Source organism: Achroia grisella, unplaced genomic scaffold, assembly GCF_030625045.1.
Source record: "Achroia grisella isolate CSIRO2021 unplaced genomic scaffold, CSIRO_AGI_Agris_v1 utg1575, whole genome shotgun sequence".
Lineage (NCBI taxonomy): Eukaryota > Metazoa > Arthropoda > Insecta > Lepidoptera > Pyralidae > Achroia > Achroia grisella.
Genome location: NW_026712657.1, coordinates 17,221 through 43,283, shown reverse-complemented (window position 1 = coordinate 43,283; position 26,063 = coordinate 17,221). Strand labels below are relative to the sequence as shown.

The 26,063-nt window shown below is 31.0% G+C and overlaps 1 protein-coding gene and 2 non-coding genes across 3 annotated transcripts; 1 reads left to right on the top strand and 2 right to left on the bottom strand.

Moving 5' to 3' along the window:
• Positions 1-1,794: 1,794 nt before the first annotated feature.
• On the bottom strand, positions 1,795-19,707 carry LOC131841210 (soluble guanylate cyclase 88E-like). Its single transcript, XM_059189486.1, has 16 exons — positions 19,540-19,707; positions 17,864-18,145; positions 16,701-16,906; positions 15,976-16,099; positions 15,335-15,476; positions 13,664-13,735; positions 10,654-10,780; positions 10,203-10,407; positions 7,607-7,753; positions 7,264-7,396; positions 5,008-5,235; positions 4,223-4,627; positions 3,499-3,592; positions 3,317-3,392; positions 2,433-2,529; positions 1,795-2,123 (listed from the first exon to the last, which is right to left on the bottom strand). The coding sequence occupies exons 1-16, from the start codon at positions 19,705-19,707 to the stop codon at positions 1,795-1,797; spliced, it is 2,835 nt and encodes a 944-aa protein (XP_059045469.1).
• Trnaa-cgc (transfer RNA alanine (anticodon CGC)) lies at positions 18,610-18,681 on the top strand. The gene has a single exon. It is a non-coding gene; the product is annotated as a tRNA-Ala (tRNA).
• Positions 18,992-19,065, bottom strand: Trnai-aau (transfer RNA isoleucine (anticodon AAU)). Its single transcript has one exon. It is a non-coding gene; the product is annotated as a tRNA-Ile (tRNA).
• Positions 19,708-26,063: the final 6,356 nt, after the last annotated feature.

Genomic DNA, 26,063 nt, shown 5'->3' with positions numbered 1-26,063 from the left:
TTAAAATTATTTATCTAAAATATATTACAATATAATTATTTCACAAAACTTCTGTACCTTTGTTTAGCCGCTCTGTCATCATATAAAGTTTTTCAATTTAGCGTATCACCAAGGGAGGACTGATAGACAAAATATCATTTTCAATGTTTCATTTACTGTTGCATTGTGTAGTGTTACAACCTCCATGATTATGGATAAACAGAAAAGCAGCGGGAAGATGATATTCCAATGATTATCTAACTTTTACGTGTAAATAATGCCCGCCTCAAAATTAAGAAAGTATATTTATTACCTATGTTAAATGTAGAAATAGTACTATTTACGAATTTATTCCTAAATCGAGATACTATAAAATTTACGTAATTCGAAATAATATTTTCATTAAGTACTAAGTAAAGCTGGTGTTGATGTAATGTGATTAACACTTATTCTATATAAACATTTGAAAAAGTATTTCCTAAATATACTTACATTAAAATCAGTTATAGACTAATTATCATGTAAAAATATAATCTACAAGAAAAATATCGTTTAACTTTGACTAAAAAAAATCTATCAAATGATTATTTAAAAACATTCCTCTACTTTTTTTTTACAATTATCTAGCACCACTGTTACACAGTGTCAATTTTTCTTGATATATTAGATATTCTATTATAATTTATTTCTATTGTCGTTGAATAAAGCTCATAATGTGATTTATATTATTATTCATTGATATTCTTATAATCTTTGGGATGCATACACTGAGATCTGTAATCAATAATACTTATAAATAAAATGTTATACAACAATGTATAAGTTACTCTATATAAATCTATATTATAACTATCAATACTTGAACAATTGTATAATTCTGTTGTATCTACCACATAGTAATACTGTATAAACTCTATGCTGAATTATTATTTTTGTATGAAGAGACAGAATAGAAATTAAATTTAGGAAGGGCAACTGAAATATTACATTATGTGAGCATTCATTATGCACGAAGTAACATGTCAATGTATTTATTGATGAAATAAATAAATGTAAAATAGTTTTAAACATTATCTGAATTGCAACTAGATATATAAATAGACAACATCATATATATATATACCAATACCAACCTATTAATTATATAGTGGAACCATGATCGCTATCCAACGAGGACTTGCTCATTTGATTAAGCTAACTCTAATTAACACCCCATACGCAATGAGACTAGAAAAATGATTTTTATTTATGTGATTGCATAGAAGTGTATTTTGAAATGAGTGTGTTAACTAAGTCTTATATTTGAGACCATACACTTAAACAATACTGGTAATAATGTTTTTACAATTGATGCTTAATTATAAAACAATTGTAATAACCCTTTTAACACTGTCCAGTAAAATATTTTATAAATAAAAAAATCTAGATAATATCTAATTATAAAAAATAATTCCATGTGAATTAAAATTATATCTTTGGTATCCATCATATTTATATAGTTAGGTACAAGACAAACATAATTATGTGCCCATTTAAAAATACACGAATTTTATTAGAATCCTTTTTGTACTTACGTATTTTTCTGTGAGAATCTTTCTTTAAATCGTATTTAAGATATGATAGAATTGTTGGAAAGATAACCGTTTGTTAATGTACATATACCTAATACAAAGTATCTATATAATTGTATATTTCACTTATTAAAGTCTATCTGTGTACATAAACAAATTATATATTAATAGAGAACGTAATTAGTAGCAACATATCAATTGAGGAAAATGAAACATACAATGAAGAATCTCAAATATAAACATCTTAAATAAGATGGCAACTCGAATTACTAGATTTATGTCGAACATGAGGATTGCCAAATGCACCGCAACACTGATGATGGTTTACATTCTTCGAATGATGATGTCCATGAGGCTGAACATTACTTTGTAATGATTGGGTCTTCTCTTTAATTGAATCCTTTGATGGTTTGTGAGAACAGCTTTTTAAATGACCCGGAGCTATTTTGGCTTTAAATCTACTCACTTTACCCGGTTTTGAATGATTTGGTTCAGCGATGGTTTCTGATATGGTGCAGATGTGAACATCTTGGGCTACTTCTCCATGGGCATCTTGATACTCTGTGTCAGTTTCTGTATGCAATATAGATTCATTAATAGGACAGTTAATCAGAAATATTCCTTTATTGCATACTAGCTGCTCGCCCCGGCTTCATACGGGTGTACATGTATTATACATAAATTGTCTTTAAGACTCACTCTATCTATAAAAAAACGTTTCAAAATCCGTTGCGTAGTTTTAAAGATTTAAGCAAACATAGGGACGGACAGACAGCGACAGCGAATTTGTTTTATACTATGTAATGATAAAAAGATTTAAATAACTTTTTTTCTGGATTAATATTATATAGATAAGATGACTGGATTATTAAATTCTCTCACCAATCTCTTCTCTGCATTGACTGGGTGATATCGAGGAGCTGGTATCAGGCCGGAGCGTGGAACATGAGTCGGTTGCAGGCGGCACTATGTGGCCACACTATAAAGAAATTTTTAATAAAGTTCAATATCTAATATAACTAGCTAGTTCTTGATTCTCCAAATTCCTTTCTAAATACTCCTGCATGAGTCAAGAAAGAACTTGCTTTAATCCACATTTTACCAGACAGAACAGAATATTCCATTGAAAACAAATATATAACGCATCTTCTAACATACCTTTTAGATCTATTGTGCTCGGTACTCTGTATTAAAATTAAATTCAGCATTAAAAATAAATAAAACGCAAAAAATAAAAGAAAAGCGCTGCAAAATATAATTTTCTTTCTGGTATTTTATTATCGTTGTTGACACTTTTTAAATGTAGTTAAAAATAAAAATTGTTTTTTCAAAATTAAAATTATTATTAAAAATAAATTTTTCTGTATCGAATATTCCAAATAAAAATTTTGGAAGAATAACCAACAGAATGTGACGGTCATATAAAATCTATTATGTCAAAATAGTTCTCTGTTTTCGGACTACAATTTTTTTTTATTTATTTATTCTCTGTCTGCTTTTGGCTGCATGCTTTACAGCTTCACTAATCGATAGGCGGTGCCTGCAGATAGTACTTCAAACCCGCAGAATTGAGTTTATGGAGCGACTGAAAGCCAACTCCTGCCTGACAGATAAGACTTTTGTCTGAGGGCACCGCTCGGAGTTCAAACCTCAGCTCAGGCCGTCATAATTTCGATTCTCGTTTAAAGGGGACGGCGGATTGATCGGGAGTCAAAATAATATAATATTGATTGTTGTTGTACTGTAATTTTCTATTTAGAACTTACCACCTTCTCTATACAGCTTTCTGGTTCTCGTTCTTTGAAAACAGGCGCGGTCTCAACTCTGCAAGGGGATGGTGAACTGTAACTTAAAATTTACAACATACTATAAAAAGTGTAACTCACTATTATTGTAATTATGGAATACCTATATCTAACAAACTAAGAAATTATATTTCGAGTATTACCACAATGACGAATTATAACTGACGAGCGTTTTCGTTGGGTCGTTGTCCACGTCAGTCCAAGTACCAGCGAATCCTGTTGAATTTGATCTTGTATCTGAAATTTTGATAAAATGAAAATATTGTACTATTATAGATATTCCTATCAAGATTTCAAATAATATGATTATTAGACTTTAGATTATTTTATTTTCAATTTTTAGTCTGTTATCTCTATACCAGTATAGATGATCTGTTTTTTATTTATTTAAACCAAATTGTATTAACTGAGACAATGTTTAAGAGAAGATTTTTTTTGGTAGCCTAACTAATCAGAACGAAATAAAATACTAATACCTAATAATATTCTCGGATAATTTACATGCGCCGCATGTGTTATGGGTACCTACTAGACAACTAATATACTAAAATATTAAAAACCATTTTTTTGTAAAAGCATACATTATATACATAGAAAATATCCAGACCAATACAATTATAGCCATGAATATAAATGTTTGTACAGAACGAGGAATTAAACCCGCGATCATAAGAGCTAAGGCGTGCTAGACCACTGGCGTCGTCAAATGAAAACAAATAATAATATGATTATGGAAGTAATGAACATATAGAAAAACTCAAGTAAATTTGGAGTATGAAATAAATTTGGAGTTAAAGATGTAATTCGCGTTTCATTAATTCTGTCTACATTTAGCAATAAAAATACACGCATGTTTTACTAACATACCTCTTTCTTTATCTGTTCTATTAGGTGAGTTTGCTATACTCCTCCTAGCTACATCTTGAAAAGTGACAGGAGAATACATCCTTCTCTCTTCTACTGGTGACATTACTATAGGTGCTGGAGTACTTGACCTAACTTGGCTCTTGACAATAGGCGTTGACGGTTGAACAGTCATCAAATTTCCAGGGCTATTAACTAGCGAATTAGATCCGGAAGTTACAGAATTAGGCAGGTGTTGATAGGTTTCTTTATTATTCATTTGTTGAGCAGAATATTCAGCAATGCTATCGCGAATATCGGCAGCTCTTTCCCATTCTAATTCGGTGCCAGGTGGTAGTTGTGGAGATATGACCTTTGTTAAAGATGGTCTGGATTCTCGCCCTTCTAGCCAGTAAGTTTTCATTGAACCTGTAATTATTTCGGTACAAATTTTATAACATATGTCATGTCTGTCTCTGTAATATAGTATTATATATAAAATATGTTAATAATGAACGAGCACTCATTGTGATATATTGCAGTACTTATAACATTTATTTTGTCATATTATCAAATATTATATTGTAATCATATAAAATAAAAGCATACTGAAAAAAATATTAGTGTTTATATTTTTATAATTAAATATAATAAAATGAATCCTACATGTTACACGTGTTCTTTAAAATGCATTGTATATAATAATAATACATTAGAAACGGTGTTATTATCATACTTCATCACATGTGAAAACTGAATGGTGTCTTAAAATTTATTACTAACCACTTATCTTGAAACCAATAAATTACCTTTGCCTTTAACTTGTATTTCTCCCCTTTCTGTAACCATATACGAAGGTGACAGTAGTTCCCTTGTGGTCTGCGAGATGTGAATCCTCATGGCTTCAGAGGTAGATTCCATGCGAGATGCTGTATTAACCGAGTCTCCAAAAAGACAGTAACGTGGCATTTTTAATCCTACAATGCCAGCCACTACTGCTCCTGAGTGGACACCCACTCTGATTGATAAATGAGATCCTGGAAAACGTTCATTCCAGCTGTTAGTGTTAAAAAGTGATTAAATTTGAAGTTGAAACTTGTTAAATATAATTTTATATGGCAACAGTTATTTCACTAGGTCAATTTAGTTTTCTTATAATGGCCACACTTAAAACTGTATAACAGAGAGGGCGCTATATAGGTCTCTCTCTCTCTGCTGCGCCGTCGTAGAAATATGTTCTTATATTGTCGTGCTATAATAAAAAATTAAATAACGTATTATTTACAACCCAGACTGTTATATTCTTTTATAAAACCCTTCAGGTTATGGGCCCAGCACAAATACAAATAAATTCGTTTTTGGGAACCTCGGTAAAGAGGCATTACAAAGTTGAACCACGCGGTCAATATCGGCGTGTCGGCGGTCAAGTCGAATCGTTTTACAATGGACACCACTGCAATATATCAAGCAAATTCTAGCAGCATCCAATTGCAAGGGGCTTCAAATTGAAGTTCCAAGTAGATTTTATTAAAATCCATGGAACATCATCGATGGAAACACGTGTCTGAGGACAATGATAAATCAATCCGGATATAAATGAACAAAAGCCAAAATGCTAGACAGTAACCAGATTGGTTATGTTACATTTTTAAGCGCTCCAGATACAATGCCAGCCAACAAAAATTTTATAACATAAAATATAACGATGAAGATATGTCATCATACTTGGCTAAAATTGAAGACTTGACAAATCCAAATCGGAGGTGAAATTTCAGAAAATATGAATAACTAAAATAATATCATCACTGTTACAGGCATTTCATATCAGCTTGGGACTCCGTACCAGTATCCGAGAGGAAATTATCAACATTAACAGCAAGATTGTTAATAGAGGAAAATAGGAATAATGAACATAAAAAAGAAGAAAATGAAACACTACACATAGCCTTACCAACACAAAGTAAAAATACTAGAAGATGTTTTCGATGTAATAAATTAGGACATTACAAGTCGGAATGTCATGCAAAACTGACAAGTAATAAAAATATAAATTACAATACCAATACAAAATATTGTAAAATTTGTAATAAACAGGGTCATTATTGTTGGTACACTGATAAAAATGCATTTTTTATAACTGCATTGTCAACTGTAACAGAAAGCCAAGATGTATGGTACTTAGATAGTGGGGCATCAGAACACATGTGTATAAATAAAACATATTTTACTGAATATAAAAGCTTGTCAATTCAAAAAAGGATAGTTATTGGAGATGGAACAATAATACACGCCCAAGGTTATGGTACAGTACATTTACAAGTATAATGGTTACCAATGTAATATAATTTTTATATGTACTTAATATATTGAATGCAGCTCTTGTCAAAGGCTATGTCACAAGGAGAGTTCAGTTCATAAGAAATAATAAAGTATGTGCACACACAGAGTTGTACATTATGCAATAAAGAATGAACTAACTTTCAAGACCATAAAAAAGACATCAAATTAACTATGAACAAGGTATGATTTCACTAAGTTCGTTTAGATATTTACACATGGACATTGCTTATAAAATTTATAGGGTGCAACCTTATAAAATATATATTATAATTTGTTTTAAGAATACAATGAAAATTTTAATACTATAATTAAATTTACAGATAATATGTGTCATACAGTCCTGAACAAAATAGGGCTGAAAGAGAAATTAGAACCATAGTGGAATCAGAACCATGCTGGCATAAATAAAGAATTCAGGCAATATCCGTTTTTCGATTTATCGAGAGGATTTTTAGGCTATAATATTTTATATTGAGACATTCACATTTGCAATAAAGAATGAACTAGCTTTTAAGATGGACCGGATGATTTCACTAAGTTCGTAGATATTTTCTTATAATTTGGAAAAAAATATATATTATATTTTAATAACAGATAATATCGGTATCCTCATATAAAATTCAGGCAATATCCGTTTTTCGTATCGAGGGATTTTTAATATACTTTAGAGACGCTGTTCAAAGCGTTTAGATCTGGAAAATAATTTATATTTTAATACAACTTACCCGTACTAGGGTCTTTCAAGTCCGTGATTGCATCCACCATATCAAGCGCCATATCGCATACTTTTTCAGCATGATTATCTTCCTTTTCTGGTGCTCCTGATACTACCATGTACGCGTCTCCTATCGTTTCCACCTGAACATGTGATTTAGCAATAGCACAGAAAACATAATATTGCATAGTAAGGTCTTTATATAACCTAGCTTTAACCCAACATAGTTGACAAATTATCTGTAGATCTTTCACATACTCTACATTTTAGTCATTTCAAAACGATACTTGCATATTGGCTATTGAATTAATACTTTATATAAGTAACTTTTTTAGTATTTAAGACATCAATACCTTATAAACTCTGTTCCTCTCAGTGAGCGTGTCGAAGATCGAGTACATTGCATTCAACATGGAGACAACTTCCATCGGGGTTATGCGGGAACAGATCTCCGTGAAGGTGACGACATCGGAGAACAGGATGGATACGCTGTCGAACATCTGCGGTTGTATGGACACTATCGTAACCACTTAGCAATTAAATCTTTGTCATTGCATTTTTGACTGTAGAGCATGTGAGATACCCATAAGAGGGGCATAATTTTAACTTATGAGATGGTAAGAGGCAGAGTATAAAGTTTTTCTTCTCTTACATATATTACGACTTGTAAATACTGATAGTATCTTATTTAGGTGTAGATTATATTATTATAGATAGATATTTGTTTATTTCTGAGATCTCATCTGCTTTTGGTTCGCGTTATTAGTTTGAAGAAATATGTCGACATTCAGTTCAAAGATGATTTTGGTAATAATTTACATTTATCGAGGTATTCGACTGAGATAAAATATTTTAGTAAATAACGCTCTATCGTTTAAAATACGTTATCATTATCGTTATTAAATACGAATATTATTTTTTATAAAACAATCAGAAAACAAGAGTCGCAGATAATAATCTATACATATAAATAAAATTGGCGTGTTTGTTTGTAATATTGAAATAACCGTTTTTTACTACATGCATATGAATATATATACGGTACATATACCAAAATAACAATTTTTATAATTTTTGTCTGTCTGTCTGTCGGTCTGTTTGTTCCGGCTAATCTCTGAAATGGCTGGACCGATTTGGACGGGACTTTTTTTGGCAGTTAGCTGATGTAATAAGGAGTAATTTAGGCTACTTATATTTTAGAAAAATAAAGTTATAAACAACGCGGACGAAGTCGCGGGAACAGCTAGTAGTAAATATAAATAGATAAGGAAGATTTTATTTTGAAGAAACAATACTCTGGAACCACTGCACTGATTTTAGAAATTATTTCATTACTTGAAAAAGGCATTATTTCAAAATGACTTAGGCTGTATATATTTATATTATGTTAATATTTTTAAATAGGCATAACAGTCATTGTCTTTGTATTAAATTTTGTTGAAGCTTAGTTGTAGGATTTTGTTACAATGTTATCCTTACTATTTACTAAGGATAACCGTGGTACATTGTGATGTGGTTAACAGTAGGCACCATTTTGTACATATATAATTATAATGAAGCATTCTATGATGATGAACAAAGTAACCCTTATAGTCTATTCCTCAATACATAAAAAGAATCATAAGAAATACATGGAAACAAATATACCAATACAAATAATTGAATCCAAAATGACGGCCTCGATGTTCTAGCAGTTAACCGCTGCACATCGCCATAGTTCCGATGGTCGCGGTTACGATTCCTCGCACTGTGTAAACATTTGTTAACGACTATTAATGTTTGGATGTACATCAATATATATAACACCCCGACACATACAAATATTTATAAAAACAATATATGTAAGTATTTATAACAGTTGCCTAGTATATACCTAGTTATATACCCATAACACAAGATCTACTTAGCTTGGGACTAGATGCAGCTGTGTGAGTATGAGAATCGAATCCGCAACCATTGGAAGTAAGATGAATTACTCATTTATTTCATGAACAATTTTTTTTGTTTATTTATTGATACACAAACGAAGCAAAAGATTACCATAATAATTTTACCTATCTCACTGAAATACCTGGCATGAAGATATTTAAACCACCACTTAAAACACCACTAAAATATCTAGTCTTGAATTTATTTTAATTCTCTCAACAGTTTATATAAACTTATTATTAGGTAGGTACACATAGTTAAGTCGCTCTGTATCCGTCTAGTCACGTCTATTGTGTTAGATTTTATTAAAGGACATTAAAGGGTTTATTGAATGGGGGTACTTATGATGAGTTTCGTAGTATTAAGATTCAGTAGTTCATTTATCAGCATATGATAAGAGACACATTCGAATGTGTAATTACAATAATAGTTGATTATTGCAATTCTTGTTACAATACATTTAAATTATTAAACATTCAAGGATCGTAATCTTTATAGCCAATATTAATAAAGATTTTAAACGGTAGTTCATAAATTTAAATATATTATCTCCGATCTCTCTCTAAATATATTACCGTACAAAATCAGTTAGATTTTGAAGTTACACTTTGTACAAAATCGGTATCTCGCTCAGATCAAACGATTTTCTAAATATACAAAATCTCATTAATATCCGGCGTCGACCCTTCACCCTTATAAATACCATCGAATTACTAATTGATTTCATTTTGAAACGTAAATTATTATTGTAGCCTATGGACGACTGAAACACCGGGGGAGTCAAGTGTCTTGCCAATCCTAACCTACATCCTAAAACCTTATAAATCCCAAAAAACTTGTTGGAAAATCACATAAAGTAGTCTCTAGAAAAAACCTCGGCAGGTAGTTTATTTCATAATCTCAGTATGCGTTAGAAGAAATTTCTTTAAAACCTGGTTATGCGATAATGACGAATAGTTCAACTACTAACAATATGAATAAAGATATCATTAATGGCGAATCATTAAGCTAATAACTTACCTCACAGGTGTCTATAGGATTCTCCCCATTCCGCAACCTATCTGCAACTTGTTTGGGTATCATTTGGTACAAGAGTTCATCGGTTCTTTTCATCTCCTCGTCAAGCTTTCTCATGGATTCTTCGAGTTTCTTGCTCTTCTGTTGTTCCTGGTCTAATGCTAATTTCAACTCTACTGATTGTTGAGTACCAGCTAGCATGAGATCTCTGAAATATATCCCCAAAATCAATAAAATATAGTGCTTTGTTTGCTACTGCTGTTTATACAAAATGGTAGAAAGATATGTTAATGACCATACAACCACGGCTACATCTCTAAGAGGTGATCTATGAACGAAAAGTTTATATAGATGAAGACTTTTTTATTCTCATTAAATGTTGGAATATAATTGTTATATTGTATTAATTTATTTGTACTAAGTAGTATTATACATAATAATATAACTAAAATACCTGCTAAAGTCGTGCATTGATAAATCATTAATATAAAGACCAGTTGACACGAGCGCTGATAGATCTGGCATCACTGGTGTCCCGAGGTACATCATCAGCCGCCAGTTGTCCATGTAGATCATCTGACCTGGTCATATATTAATAAAAAATATCATTTAATGTCTTTACAATAAATGATCATGTTGTTCTTAATTTATATCTACATATATAACAGTGAATCCCCATTTTCCTTGGTTATGTCATAACTTGAGAACGACTTAATAATTTCTTTCTTCTATTTCTTTTTTCTATTTCTGTTCTTATAGTACGAAAATTTAAGGAAATTGGTCAGGAACATTCTGAAAACTTAACGATTACTTTACGCGTTTGACAGTTTGCAGTTCGCATTTAAAATTATTATATGTAAGTAGATTTAAAATTTCAATTTATTTGTTGTTCTTTTACTACATTGATGTTTAAGTAGCTCTTACTCTCTTATATCTCGTATGAACAAGTCACATATGTACAGATAATAGGAACATATTATACATAAATATACTGTATTCTTAAATTTATAATATTGTGAAGCGAAATAAAATATTAGCACTTCAATCATCAGAGAATTTTGTTACTTGAAAATCTTCTGTAACATTATTCATAAATTCAAAGGAGTCGCCAGATCAATATTTAATCGACACTATTTTAAAAAATCTACGTGCACCAGTCGATAGCTGATTAGACAAAACATCCGAAGCGAATGGGAACAATATAAAATCACAGTTTATTCTGATTTCCTAAAAGATCTAGGTCGCACAACAATTATAAACACGATTCAAATAATAAACAAATTGCAAACACGATAAAACACAACATTTATAGAGCAAAATTACAAAGGGGTTGCATTTTGCATATTGTCTTAAAAATCGGCGTAAGTTACTTTAGGAAAACAAATATTTTTGTTAATGTAAATAACGTTAACAAAAATATTTTTTAAATTAGTGTAATGTGTAAAAATCTCACAACTATCACAAGTACATATATAGGGAGATATAGGTTAAAATTCCTGAAGATTTTATTGTTGAAAACATTTTTTTAGTTATTTAAGCCACAGATAACATAATATTACATACTAATAAAGGCTTACGTAACTAAAAAAATATTATAAAATATTCCTACATAAAAATAAAACATTCCTATATATAAGGCTGCCCATTCATGGATATATGGAATACACAAATTGGAGAATAAGTAATCGATTGAATAGTGTATCTGCGACTGTAAATTGTGTTAGAGTTCATACTTACTTCAATGAAATTCCACGTTTTTTAAATTTGCATTTGCTTGTCTGGTATTTCAAATTAAAGTCACTGAATGGTGGCTGTTTTGCAGTTAGGATTATTCTTATTCGTCTATGACTTGGTGTTGAATGTGGGACCTGTGTTTATATTGAATCGTAAATTTTCACAAATGTTTTCGTGCATGTTTCATGACAAACAAAACTTGCAATCGATCTATCCACTGAAGCACTTATCGTTTTGAAACAATCTGTTTTGCATCATGGTACACCGCCTAAAATAATTATTCAACTTAATAAAATCAAATTTTCACATGTGCTACAAACAAAATTTCCAAATTATTATCTAATTATTGTAAGACATATAAGTCAATCTAGTTTATTTCCCTCTATTCTCCTCATTTGGTGATTGTACTTAGACATTTTAAATGGAAATATTCTAGAATGTGGCGGGTAAAGAGGAGAGGTTTTTAATTTAACAAATAGTAGGAGATTTTATAAGTGTCAATGAGCTATTAATAACAAAATGACGGAAATTTAAACAGTGACTACTGGCACTTTACACATTTCTCTAGGCAATTTGGATTAATATTGTATTAGTAGTCATGTATGAATATTTGTTGAATAAAGGAAAGTACTTCTATATTCACCTACCGCCATTTTATTATCCACGCCCGTATCATTTTACGAGAGTTATAAAAACACAGTGGTTAAAATGAATGAAATTAATTTCGAAATATGTTCATACATACCCAATTTCTAATAATAATTTAATATTATTAGTACTTTTTCTAATACAATGATAATTATTATGACAACCATGTGCATGTGTAACTAAGAATAAATACTACGGTGTAATATACTAATAATCTAAGACATATTATACTATTGGTGTATATAATATAGTGTATCTGCGATTGTAATTTGTGTTAGAGTTCATAATTACTTCAATGAAATTCGCATTTTGCATGTCTGGTATTTCAAATTAAAGTCACTGAATTGTACTTAGACGGAAATATTCTAGAATGTGGCGGGTAAAGGAATAAATCATTTTACGAAGTTATAAAAACACAGTGGTTAAAATGAATGAAATTAATTTCGAAATATGTTCATATACCCAATTTCTAATAATAATTTAATATTATTAGATAACGTGAAATAATGTGCAATTGTTTGTGTGTTCTGGTGCTGTGTACATACGTTTGTTTTCGGTTTTTTATTTACTGTTGACGGAAATCTATTACAGAAATATTTAGAATCAAATTGTCTCGTTGAATCTCATGTTCCGTTCAAACGGTAATCGAAATTGCCACGGCCTGAGTAGAGGTTCGAAATCCTAACGGTGCCCTCCGACTAAAGTCGTATCCGTCAGGAAGAATTTAGCCTTTAGTTACTCCATAAGTCCATCCCAGGTTTGGAGTGCTCACTGCACCCATTTTTGTCCGGTTAGGTTAGAAATGTCTGCGTCTAACAGCATTAGATACGCAAAATTTCAGTAAGAACGACTTCATATTATCCTAATATATTACATGTTCAAACAGAGTTGCTAAGTATTCTATTTTTAAAGTAATGCTACATAGATTTCTCTCAACGTGAAATGTGTCAACATTTTGGTGTTCGCTAGAAATACTTCTGATTTGTATATATTTTATATAATACAACATAAGTACAATTAGTGCTCTGTCCACTAAGCTCGGTGAAGTTCGATACCTAAGGTGATCTTTTCTATGGGACTACCTTTGAGATGTAAATTAATAATGTCAGGCAATCGTCTCCCGTCATACGCATAGCGTTTCTTTATGGGCGAGTCTGCAAAATATAACTTATTCTTTAGAAGTTGATTATAATTATAGTAACGATCAGAAGATAGACGCAATGTTAATTAGTGACGTCGCAGTGAACGCTAATACTCGATATTCCTATATTTCACTCGGTATATTTGAATCCAACATTAGAGAGGGACTTTTCCGCCGCCTCTCGGATTAATTTTAGTTTTCAGTCGATGTCAGTCTATATATATAACACAGATTACATAAAATCGACACACAGTTTGTACTTATCTGTCAGATTATGAAAAAAAGTTAGGATTTTGTTCCTATTAAAACAAGAGATATTTTTATTGGTAAAAGACATCATCATCATCCTTATTTAAAGATTACTATACTGGTTACTATACTATAATTGTGATATGTAGCTACACATAATATTACCTGTAATACAAAAACCACAGTGACAGTTTATTGTCAGGAGGGCTGCTAACTTGTTTGCAATCTCAAGTAATATAATTTTGATGATGAGAGTTCAATTTGCATACTGAACTATTCTAATTCTAATATGGAATTAGAAAATGCATACATTTATTATCTCTATAAATATCAGTTACAGAATTTCGAATAATAATAATATCCACAATTCACACAACGCCATCTAGTCCCAAGCTAGATAGAGTTTGTGTTATGGGTACTAGAGTATTGATATAGATACATATGTACTTTTTTTTTTGTAAATAATATACATAGAAAACACCCATAGTGATACAAACAATCATACTCATGTTTATGTACAGTGCGAGAAATCAAACTCGCGACCATTGGTAAAGCAAAGCGGTAGCTACTCATATAGTTCGTGTACTCCGATTACCCGATTATCAATATTCTGTAGCCTGATAGTAAAATGTACGTTATGGATACGTTGATGTAATGGTTGGGTAAGAATTACTTTGCCCAAGTTACAGAGCATGCATTAATAATGACTAGATTGTTAATCAGCAAGAAAATAGAGAGTTAAACGAAAATAGATTTAATGTTGAATACAAATAGAGTTCCCATTGTAATAACAGATATTATACCGACATTATTTAAGTTCCTTATTTGAGATCTTCGCGTACTTATTAGGGATTCAGTCTTTTAGGTTGATTAAAAAAGAAATTAACGTTGTGAAATTGAATTTAAAATTTAATTAAGATATTTACTATTATATATCAAAAAATTATTGTGTTTAAGTTCATAATCGTCTGCATGAGAGAATACCTGTCTTACCAATTAATAACATTAAGAAGACAGCTTTCTTTGCAAGCTTTGTTCCTTTAAAAGTAGAGATAAAACTACTGAGTGCTTTGGTAGAAATCTATGGTTATGGAGGCATTGCACCTCAGTCTTTTGATTTGATTTAGTTCATTCATTTTATTTCATTCATTTTTTTTGAAATGGGAACGCGTTAGGAGTGTGGATACAACCGATGGATGGATGGTATTTGTCATTGTATGACAGTCATCATTCTGGTCAAACTTAAGCTCTACAATTTTCCTTTATCATATTTATGATAAATCATACCTACAAAATTTTTCAAATCAAAAATAAAAATATTATGATCAACCTAAAAAAAGTTGATGATAAACTTGACTCTAACCTTTAAGTCTGAGATTCTTTTCAGTGGCAGCATCCGATTCATCAGATAGACGCATTAGCTCATTTCGTTTGTCTGTGGACTTCTCATGCATGGCTGCTTCCACAGTTACCAGTTCAAAGATATTGTTAGTACGATTTAAGATCTGAAAAAAAAATGTAAAACACTTATTATAGAGATAGTAATATTTTTTTAATTATAAAAATATTAATTTACCAAACGTGTGATATATAATACATGTGGTACCCAGCATTGCGTTATAAATTTGTTTAATTTAATTTAATGACGGGAAATGTCCTTATACAGAAACAAAAAAGAGGCACAAATAAACATCCATTTGTAATTTTGAACAACGCTAGTTATAGTAGTATATGGAGTGACATCTTTTGTACAAAAGTTATTTTATATAATTGGAATGGTACACCAGATTACGGCCCACCTAATGTAAGTGGTAACAGTTGCAAATATATATGAACATCACAACGCACATCACGTTATCATGTAACGATCGTGATAGCACTCATGCGTTTTCCGGAAGACTAAGATATATTATCCTTTATTCCATGTCATTTATGTTATCGTTGGGCCTGCTGACAGATACAGATACTACCTATATATTAAAAGTAACACAGTTTAATACTTACAGTTTGAAATTTGAATGCGATGAGCGGTCGTACTAAATCAAACCAATTAGTGATCTTTTTCCCGACCAAATCGGGTAGTATTACCATTAATGAGTTGCCGATACTACGTACCACCATGTCTGACCTAAAAAAAGTTATATAATGGAGTTTCTGTTAAAAAAGAGATAGAGATATTTGTTCTAATTTTAGAATCATCATTGCCTTGCCTTTATCCCATTATTTGGGGTCGGCGCAGTATGTCATTCTCTTCCACTGTTCTCTATCAGTCGTCATATCTGAGCATACTCTAAATATTTGTTCTAATTTTAGAATACACTAAGTAAATTTAGGCTTTGACTCTTCTTGGGAACGAGACCTAAATGGTATCTAGCCTTAATTCAATCTACTGCGCCATACCAACGAGGATCGAATTTACTTATTGATTGATTTATTTATTGTACCGTGTAGGTATTATAAATAAATGTGAAAATATGTTCAAATTGGGCCGTATGCTTGTATGCCACAAAATACGTATTAGATAGTTGGCAGAAATAAATCCTCGTGTTTCATATGTAACAAACCACCTGCAGGAAGCTATACGTATTGCGGAAATAAAATAGCGCTAAACAATGCACACCTACTTACATATTACTGACAAACTATGCGGAATAATCGACGGTATAAATTAGTGCGGAAAAAATTGTGTAATAGATTTATTTCAGTCGTATTGACATATTATAGCTTACCCAAATACAATACAAAAGGGGAATATCTCGAATAGTACCGACGCACTGATAGGTAGATGTTTCTCCTCTCTAGTCATCGCTAAAGACGCGAGCGTGAAGGCGCGATTGTCAAACGTCAATTGGAATGTCACGTGCACTGTATCAAATAATAACTCCTCTCTTAACAGTTCTATCCTCATATCTTTATTATAAAAGTGACGGGCTACCTGCGAAAAGTATTTTAATTAATACATATCTACAACACTTATACACTTTTCATACGAAATTCATAACAAAAGTATTGTACATATATTATCACGGAATCGATATTATACAGATTAGGTGGTATGTTCACAGACTAAGGTCATTCAGTCTGAAAAGGATTCATTCATTTGTTAATTATTTCAAATTTTGAAATTTTTTTCTGAGAAAGTAATTCACACACTTTTGTGGGACAAATATTCCAAATTTAAAAAGGAAAACAATAATATTTGTACCATATCGTGTTCAAACCAGTTTTTTTTTGTATTCAGAAAGCACAATATAAAATGATAGATTTTTCATGCCTACTGATTAATTTCAAGACATGACTTGCATCAGTAGGTAATATTGGTAATATGTGACCAATAGGACCGCGTCCAAACGATGTTCACTGATCATGATTGAGATCTTAATAGAACTGACTGGTTCATTGAATATTTGGTTAATGTAGGTGCTTACAATTGACATTATGTGGTAAAGTTTAAATACACAGATACCTAATTTATGCTGTAAGGGTTAATAAAAATCAAATTTACTTAAAATACTTTCTCAAGCATAATAAATAAGCATGTTTTACATTTGTTTTAAAAGTAAATTATATCTTTCTTTAGAATTTATTTAAAATATTATTATTTCAACAGTTGTTAGTATTACACCTACATTTAGACTGTTGAGTTAGTTGTTGTAATTTTTAACTTATTATATTTATTAGGTAGCCACGCGACCGCACTATTTGTATGATTTTGATTTTTCAATTCAGTTGTTGTTGACTTAAATATCTATTTGTTAGTGTATATTAACAAATAGATACAATTACAGAGACTACCATATACCGTACCAGATACAGCATATTTCAGAAGTCGTTAACGAGTCGCCAACGACCAAGATCTATATGAATCTGGTATTTACAAAACAATACTCACCTCTCGGATCTGTCCCATAGCATAATATACAAATCCTCTTCTTTTCGACCTATAATGTAAAGTGAGTCCTTGCCTAGTTTCATTTTCACATATAAAACTGGGTGCTCTCATTCTTGGATAACTGAATTTCAAGTACTCGTGGAGGTTGTCAAGTCCATTTAGGAAGTCCCTCATGTGTCTACCTAAAACTGATAGAACTCTATCATAACCATACTGTGACACAAATCCGACGAAGTACACACCCATCTGGTCCATAAATTCACGTTCTGTTATTCCTAATATCTGCAACAATTAATTATTAATAACATTATAATTTAAATTATTGACAAATAATTATTTGTTATTAATGTAGAACATTAGACTCAGAAACGCCTGAAAACATAACTAAGCAATGTTGCATTTCCAACATTATGTTGTTACGAATTTTACAAAACTAACTAGGTTTTCAATTTACGGTTTTTATTATTATTTATTTTTAAAAGAATATTGTAAGAGCAATGAAAGAATAAATATTTTTATGGGCTAAGTAAATTTATATTATATATATATATATATAGTTAGATACATGTTCAATTTTAACATAAACATTTACATGATAATAAAAATATAAAGCGTTTAGTTCTTTACTATAATCACAGATAACATAATATTACATAGTACAATTACGCCCAATTTATATTAAACTTTATTTATATTTTTTGTATGACAACAGAAAGTGATAAGTAATTTCGCAATAAAATCGTAACGGGGGTGTAACTCAGTGGTAGAGTGTCTGCTTCGCATGCTGAAAGTCCTGGGTTCAAATCCCAGCACCTCCATAATTTCTTTTTGTGCTTTTGTTAGTAGTCTTTATATTTCCTAAACATCTTATTATTTATGTTTTTTTATATTTTTGTGTTTTTAAAATCTTTTAATATATTTCTCATTAACTTTTGATGTTTAATTTAGTTTACTAATAAGACTAGTATAATAAGACTAGTTTACTACTAAGACAGACTTACAAAGTAAACTTTCTATTTTTTTGTTAGTTATTTTTCTTTTAAAATAAAATATATAATTCGGGTGATAGTAAATTAAAATTTAAATACAGAAATAAAAAATAACGTATAAAATACAAAAAAAAAAATTTGGCCCATGAGGGGATCGAACCCGCGACCTTCGCGTTATTAGCACGACGCTCTAACCAACTGAGCTAATGGGCCAATGAATATTTTTCTGAAATATTAGTTGAGTATGTTATGTACATACATACATACATACATCGACATACTCTACTCGAAAATATAAAATTTTAAGTGTTAAGTATCATATAAGTACGGTAATTAATGTTTATAATGTTGCTCATATTGGCTAATAAATGCATTTAAATTATTCTAAAATTAATAATATTTTTTTAATAAAAATGTGGATATTATGCTTGTTTGACACCGTAGTAGGTAGTATAAAAAAATATTATACATTTCATGGATAGTTTTTTACAATATTAAATTATAAGTAATTACAGAGATATCTAGTTACACAAAATACTCTCGTTTCCTAAATTATTTATATGATAATGTCTATGATACAACATACATAATATTTATGAAAAGAATTTGCAATTCTATATTACAAAGAACAATAAAATTTAATAATAACTACATTAATATCTAGAGATTGTATCGTGACATACATACCTCTTGTGCCTTTTTTGCTAGTCTTGTAATCAAATTTTCGGGGTATACTTGATGAACGGAGAAGGACGGCTGTTCGACATCGGCTTGTCGCCTGATGTCTTCCCAGCGCTCTTCACCGTAGGTTTGCCGGATGTACTCCGCCATATTCTCTAATAGTAGCCCGTACATGATGTCTGGGGAAAGAAATAGATGTTATTAACAAGAAGCAAAGTTGTTTGTTAGCGGATGAATTGTAGAAATATGAATATAATATATTATAAATATAAAATTTGTCAACAGTGCTTATTCAAGTTACAGACAGTAAAGGCAGGATAACTTGAACAGAATAAAAATATGAATGTTTACTTAACGATCGGATATTCGTTTGCACCATAAACCTTCCTGAAGAAGGTACCCCGTATTTCTTATTAATAAGTTAACAGGAGTATATTGTCTCATAAAACATACTAGTGTTATTTCATTTTTATAGCGTCAAATATATTCCATTCATATGTTTATTATGATGTTTTTACTGTAAATAATACTAGATATAAACATCTGGGAAAAGTACATTCATGTTGTAAAAATATCTATTTACCCCTACACAAATCATGTCTATCCATACAAAGATGAATTTGGAACAAGCAGCAATCATTGTTAAGATGCCTACACATGATACTAATTGAAGGGCAGTTTTGGAGTAGTTCTAATAGGAGTAAAATTTGATAGAGTATGAAAAATCGGCCCTGATTTAATACATACGGCTACATAGGGCGGATTGGCATACAGGGTAGAGTTGACGGTATTAGACCCCGTGGACGATCACCTGTGCGATGGATCGATCAAGTCAAAGCAGCAGTAGGCGGTCCACTCCACGAGTGTACCAGAATGGCAACCAGTAGAGACAAATGGCGAGCTGTCGTACGGCAAATTACATCATCTTCATGCCTCACTACATAATGACCACGACCATTCTGTCAAGAACATATCGAATGAGACGAAGACATCGACAAGAAGCGCCCCATCACTGCTGCTCTATTGCTCCTGAATTTAGTGCCGTGTGTAGGCCGTTTTAAACTATCAAGAAAGTCACTTTGTTTATATTCAGCTGTCAATATATTGAAAATATTGTATATAGTCAGCAATTTATGTGCATCTTCTTTTAAAATTCAAATTTCTGTATCTAGCTTAAGACTTAATATTCTACTCACAGTGTTTATAAGATCAACAAATACTTTTCGACGTGACGTCTCTACAGAGAGAAACTTTACGTTGTAAATATTTACATTGACCCCATAAGCCGCATAGATATAAAGATAAATTTGAAGAATCAATTATTATGATTAGTTATAGAAAATTAATGGTGGTTCATGTTATGAATTATTATGAGCGAACAAATCTGTATCACCACTAAATACTACTGGAAAATACATGATGCTACAGAACACCTCCACTGCATCACTTCATTTATTTTAAAGATATGTAGTATGCAGCTTTACATTTATACACTTTTAATTATACCTAACACTGGATTCCATGTGATTTACAACTTTGACACATTTAGAAGAAGATAAAATTTGAATAGGGAATAAGGTTTCTTCCCTATTCCCTTTTGTCCCATGATATTTCAGTAGTGATTTTAGACTCTGTCTATGGCTATGTTTACAGTTTGACAGAATATAGCTCGCTTAGATTGACCACAGTTAAGATATGATCTACTAAGGATCTGCCGCAGCTGCAATCTATTTTATATACACTACTAATCTAGGCTGTTCCTTTGGAATTATATACATAGTTTAAGTGTGTACATAAACTGAGTACAGTTACATACAATACAGTACAATTTTCTATGAAAGATGTCTTTTTTAGAGTTCTATTAATACTACTAAACTCAGCTGGTCCATACATCTTCACCGGCTAACAAACGGGACGCGTACAGAGGGCACTTTGAACAAAATATGGCAGTACAATTATAAAACAAGTTGGCAGTATATAAAATGACAAACTCTGCTGTTCCCAGCACAAAAATGTTTAAAAATAAAGGAAAGGAAAGATATATAATACGTTAACTACAGTAATTTAATTACTTCTTGTAACTATATATTTAGTTAAAAATATTTTTTATACAGGGTACTGGTATATCTTCATCTATCTACTTGTATGTTATGTATTTAACAGATACAGAATGTTTTGTAACTATACGATGGAATCTCAAATACCCTAAAATAAATAATATTAATTCCAAGATTGACTTGAAGTCCGCCATTATACAACTTTCATTATGTTATTTTAAATGTATTTGCTATACAATAAAGTGTTATAGACAAACAAACTACTTGACCATACAGTGCTGACTGTTCTTATATACTTTGTTATTAAAAAGGTTCATAAAGTTATGATATTACTTTTTAATTATCTATTCAAAATTTCCATAATTCCTATAAAACAGGAAGAGTTTTCTTTTAGATATAGATACTTCATCGTAATGAGATTAGGAATATAATACTCTTGAAATTAAATACCCAAGGTTATATTTCATCTTTACTGAATGAAGTTTATGAAAGTTGGCAGCCCTAAAGTAGTGAAATGCGAACTGAGCCCCTAATCGTATTTCGAAGTAAATGGTCAAGGGTAAGTGGCAATTACGATTTGTGGTGTAACACTTAATATAGATATTGACATTGCGGTGGAAGTTCAAGAAATAAACCAATATGTAGATATATCTACTAAATTATATTTAATTGCTATCATGTTTCAGTTGATCTATTGGTACTTTAATATTATAAAGAAATGTTAATTAAAAGAATCATCATCATTAACCTCAATTTTGTTTCTCTACAGATATAGAGTCCGTGTTCTTATTATGTTAAGCGTTTATAATTCAAATTGGCTTAAATTATTCAATTAAACTGAAACTTGGTATTAAGTTTCAGTTAATCTTTGTAAGATAAGGTAACAAAAAGAGATGATGATCTTGAATCGTCTGAATAAATCTTCATAAATTGTCGCTAAAAACCATCACATCAGTTTTCAAACAAAAAACTGATCATCATAATTGGCTCATTAGTTTAAGAGTTGCGATGCCACAAAGAGACACACAGACACGTCAAACTCATAGGATGACCACCCTATTTTTGCGTCTTAGTTTAATTATAAAAGAATTGTTAAAATAGATGCACAATTGACTACAATATTTCTCGAATACGTACATAGAAATGAAATTTGAACCAATCTATATCCAATGATTTTAAACGATTATATTACTTAAGTATCATATTGTATAATACTTTATTCTTACAATAATGGCCTCGGTTATTTTTCAATAAAATTCTGTTCCACAGTTAACTTTAAAGAGAAGATTTATATGAAATTCTTTCGGTATAAACTATAAAATACCGCTGCTCATATCCTGTAGATAATTCCTTTGTGCCCATATTTTCGTACGGAACAAAAATGTGGTCTGATTTTTCTAAATAACCCCATGAGACTACTTTACTTAGAAACGTTAATATGCGCTGTTCAGATAAATATAAGTAGCATTATTCAAATAGATTTAAAAAATAATGAAAAAAGCATAGTGAAAATTAAAACAGAAATAGTAGGTAGTAAATATTCGTGAATAAAACCAATTATCAAATTATCTTTAATTGACAGATAAAGCTTCGAGGAAGAGACTTTCTTATTTCGAAATAAGTACAAAGCTATTTCAATGTAGTTAAATTAAGGGGATATTATAATACCTGCCTACTTGATGTATTATTTTTCATTGGTCATATTAATGAAGTTTATGTAGTTCTTAGAATCGTATAGTAAAGAAACGAGTACGTACAAGTACATAAGCAAGATATTTGTTTTCATTAGATGAGTAGTGAATATATAACCACAGTCAGGCAGAAATAGAGCCAAGTGACATAGATAACCTAACCTGTATCTATTACAAGTAAGATTGTCTCTCTCACTTGGTTTTTACTTTATATATTTTCTATAGATAGAGCCCGAGGCAGAATTTGTACATGAATGTTTGCGTGGATTCCTCTATCGTACCTGCTTCCACTGTCGCCTGTTTAAATAGTTTGCTTTGTAAGATCTTTTTTTTTAACGATGGTAAATTGCAGGATTCTTTAATTCTCAGGATGGCAATATATGAGCTGTGCACGAACACGTGCGACGCAAATCACAAGACGGTGTGATGTCTGTTCTTGTATATAAAAAAACCATAACTCGTGTTACTTAATGCCGGTATATAAATAACTCTCCCCAAATGGGTTAGGAATTGTTAGTAATGAGGATAGTAGCTGCATTGCAATATACCATATCAGGTCGACATCATAGCGTTAGCCCCTGAAAACCATCCTGCTGTTTCTGGTAAATTCGCCACGATGAGTAAACTGATATGACTATACGCTCACCCTATCATCCTCCACTGGTGCCCCGCCAGCGTATACCGTTAGCGCAGGCGGGCGCTCCATTCCATTATTATCCCTGAAAAAACTTTCCCCAAATATTATATATATTTGGGCAAAGTTTTTTCAGCTTTTTCAAAACAGGAATAAAACCAGTTCTGTAAATACGCATTGCAAATAGTCTATTTCGCGTCGTTTATTTACGGATATTTTTTAAAGAATTTTATGAGTTAGCGCCAGTGTGAAAGCTCTTCATCCATGGTGGCTCTTGTACTTTACGACCAAATATAAATCTTCTTGCTTTATATGACAAAATATAAACCGCTCTTGTCGTAAACTCACTGTTTTGAAAAGTCGCGATATTCAAATGTTTACAAAATGCTATCGAAACTCTTGGGTTGGTAATAAATATTTATTAAAGTCTTAAAGAATGTATATCAATGAAATTTATAAACACATAATATAACGTATCCATATTAGAACGTTCACTCAAGGGACAGTCGTCGTCTTCAAACTTCATCAGTGTAGTATAATTAATGCATTGGCAATCACTCATAGTGTTACCAGATTACTGACTCTTTTTGCCCCTAATTTTACTCAATATCACCTGAGATTAAAGATTTTAAAGTAAAATCTCCACCAATAAGGACTATTATTATTAGTGACCAATTACCACCAAATTTTATTTTCGTTTTCTTATCTTGTCATTGTTTTTTCATATTGTATTTTTTTTGACTGCGAATCTGTCTTCATTCTCTTTTAGTAGACCGGCTATGCTCAGTTTTGGTGATCTTATTCTTTTAGCCCGTAAAATTGCATTTATATTTTTTAGTTCTCCATTAAGAACAACCTATATAGCTTCAACTTCCCCATCCTTAAATTTGATTAAATGTTCACCCTATCGCCCCAAAATTATGCTGAATTGGGGGTCTTTAAGAGGAAATTATTTAGGTATTAATTAGTTCACTCAGAATCATCGTTTTTGGTCAGCTCTCTTTGACACTAAAACTCAAATTTAATAAGAAAACTTTTCACACATACGCACCGTCAGAATACCGAACACAACATCGTCTTGGTCGTCTAGCTACTTCTATAGAGCTGGTTAGAATATTCGAATAGCACCATCTGTAGATATATATATTAATATACAGTATATAATGAATCTACTATACCTTACTTATCTTTGTGTTGTGTATCCGGTACGTTAGAGAATTCTAGGATTAGGATTAGAATGCCATACATGTCTCATACATGAAATACATATAATATTATGTTCGTATTGCTATTATTTATATTAGTAAATACTTTCTAACAGTAGGCTGTCAGCTTTTTGCGTTTCCCAGTAGAATAGAAAAATCTTATTCCCTTTTGTACGAATGTGGAATATTTAATAGCATACAATCTCAAGTAGTCTTTTTCAAAATAACTAACATATATATAAAAAAACATGAAAACGGCTTCAAAATAATATAGTATTTTTTGTATAAATAATGAGCGCAAATCAGGCAATGTAATATTATTTATATGTATAATAATATTGTCTTTGTGGTCATCACACTCTATACTGCAATCTCCCAAGGTGGACAGCACGTTGTTGCCGACCCGGGCCACAATTACTTTGAAGCTTATCATAATATTTTCGTCAACATGAATATTTAAATTTGATAGATGGGTCGAACAATAAATGATTAGTAAATGATAAAATTAAACTATAAAAATATTATTCTTTGACAAGAACATAAGACAACACAAAGAAACCTCATTTGGATCGATTGACGCAAGCTGGTCACACTCAATCACATATTACGAATGAATGGAGCTATCTACGAATATAAGGATTCTCAATTATTGTCCCCATGTCATATAAAGTTAATGGTCTGATTCAGGTTATCATTCGAGTTACAGAGAACGCAAGCCACATGTTCTAAAATATGTTACATATTGTTTCAAGTACCTACCTATGTACCTAACCCGAAAATTTCTACTAAGTATATAATAAAAAAAACTTTTTAATTCAGCTATTAAAATAAAAACGTAGATATGTATATGATGATTTAAAGAGGAAATGTAAAGAGTAAATATCATCAGTGACATACATATTGGATAAGAGGAAGGCAAACTGTATTTATTCAATATTTTTGT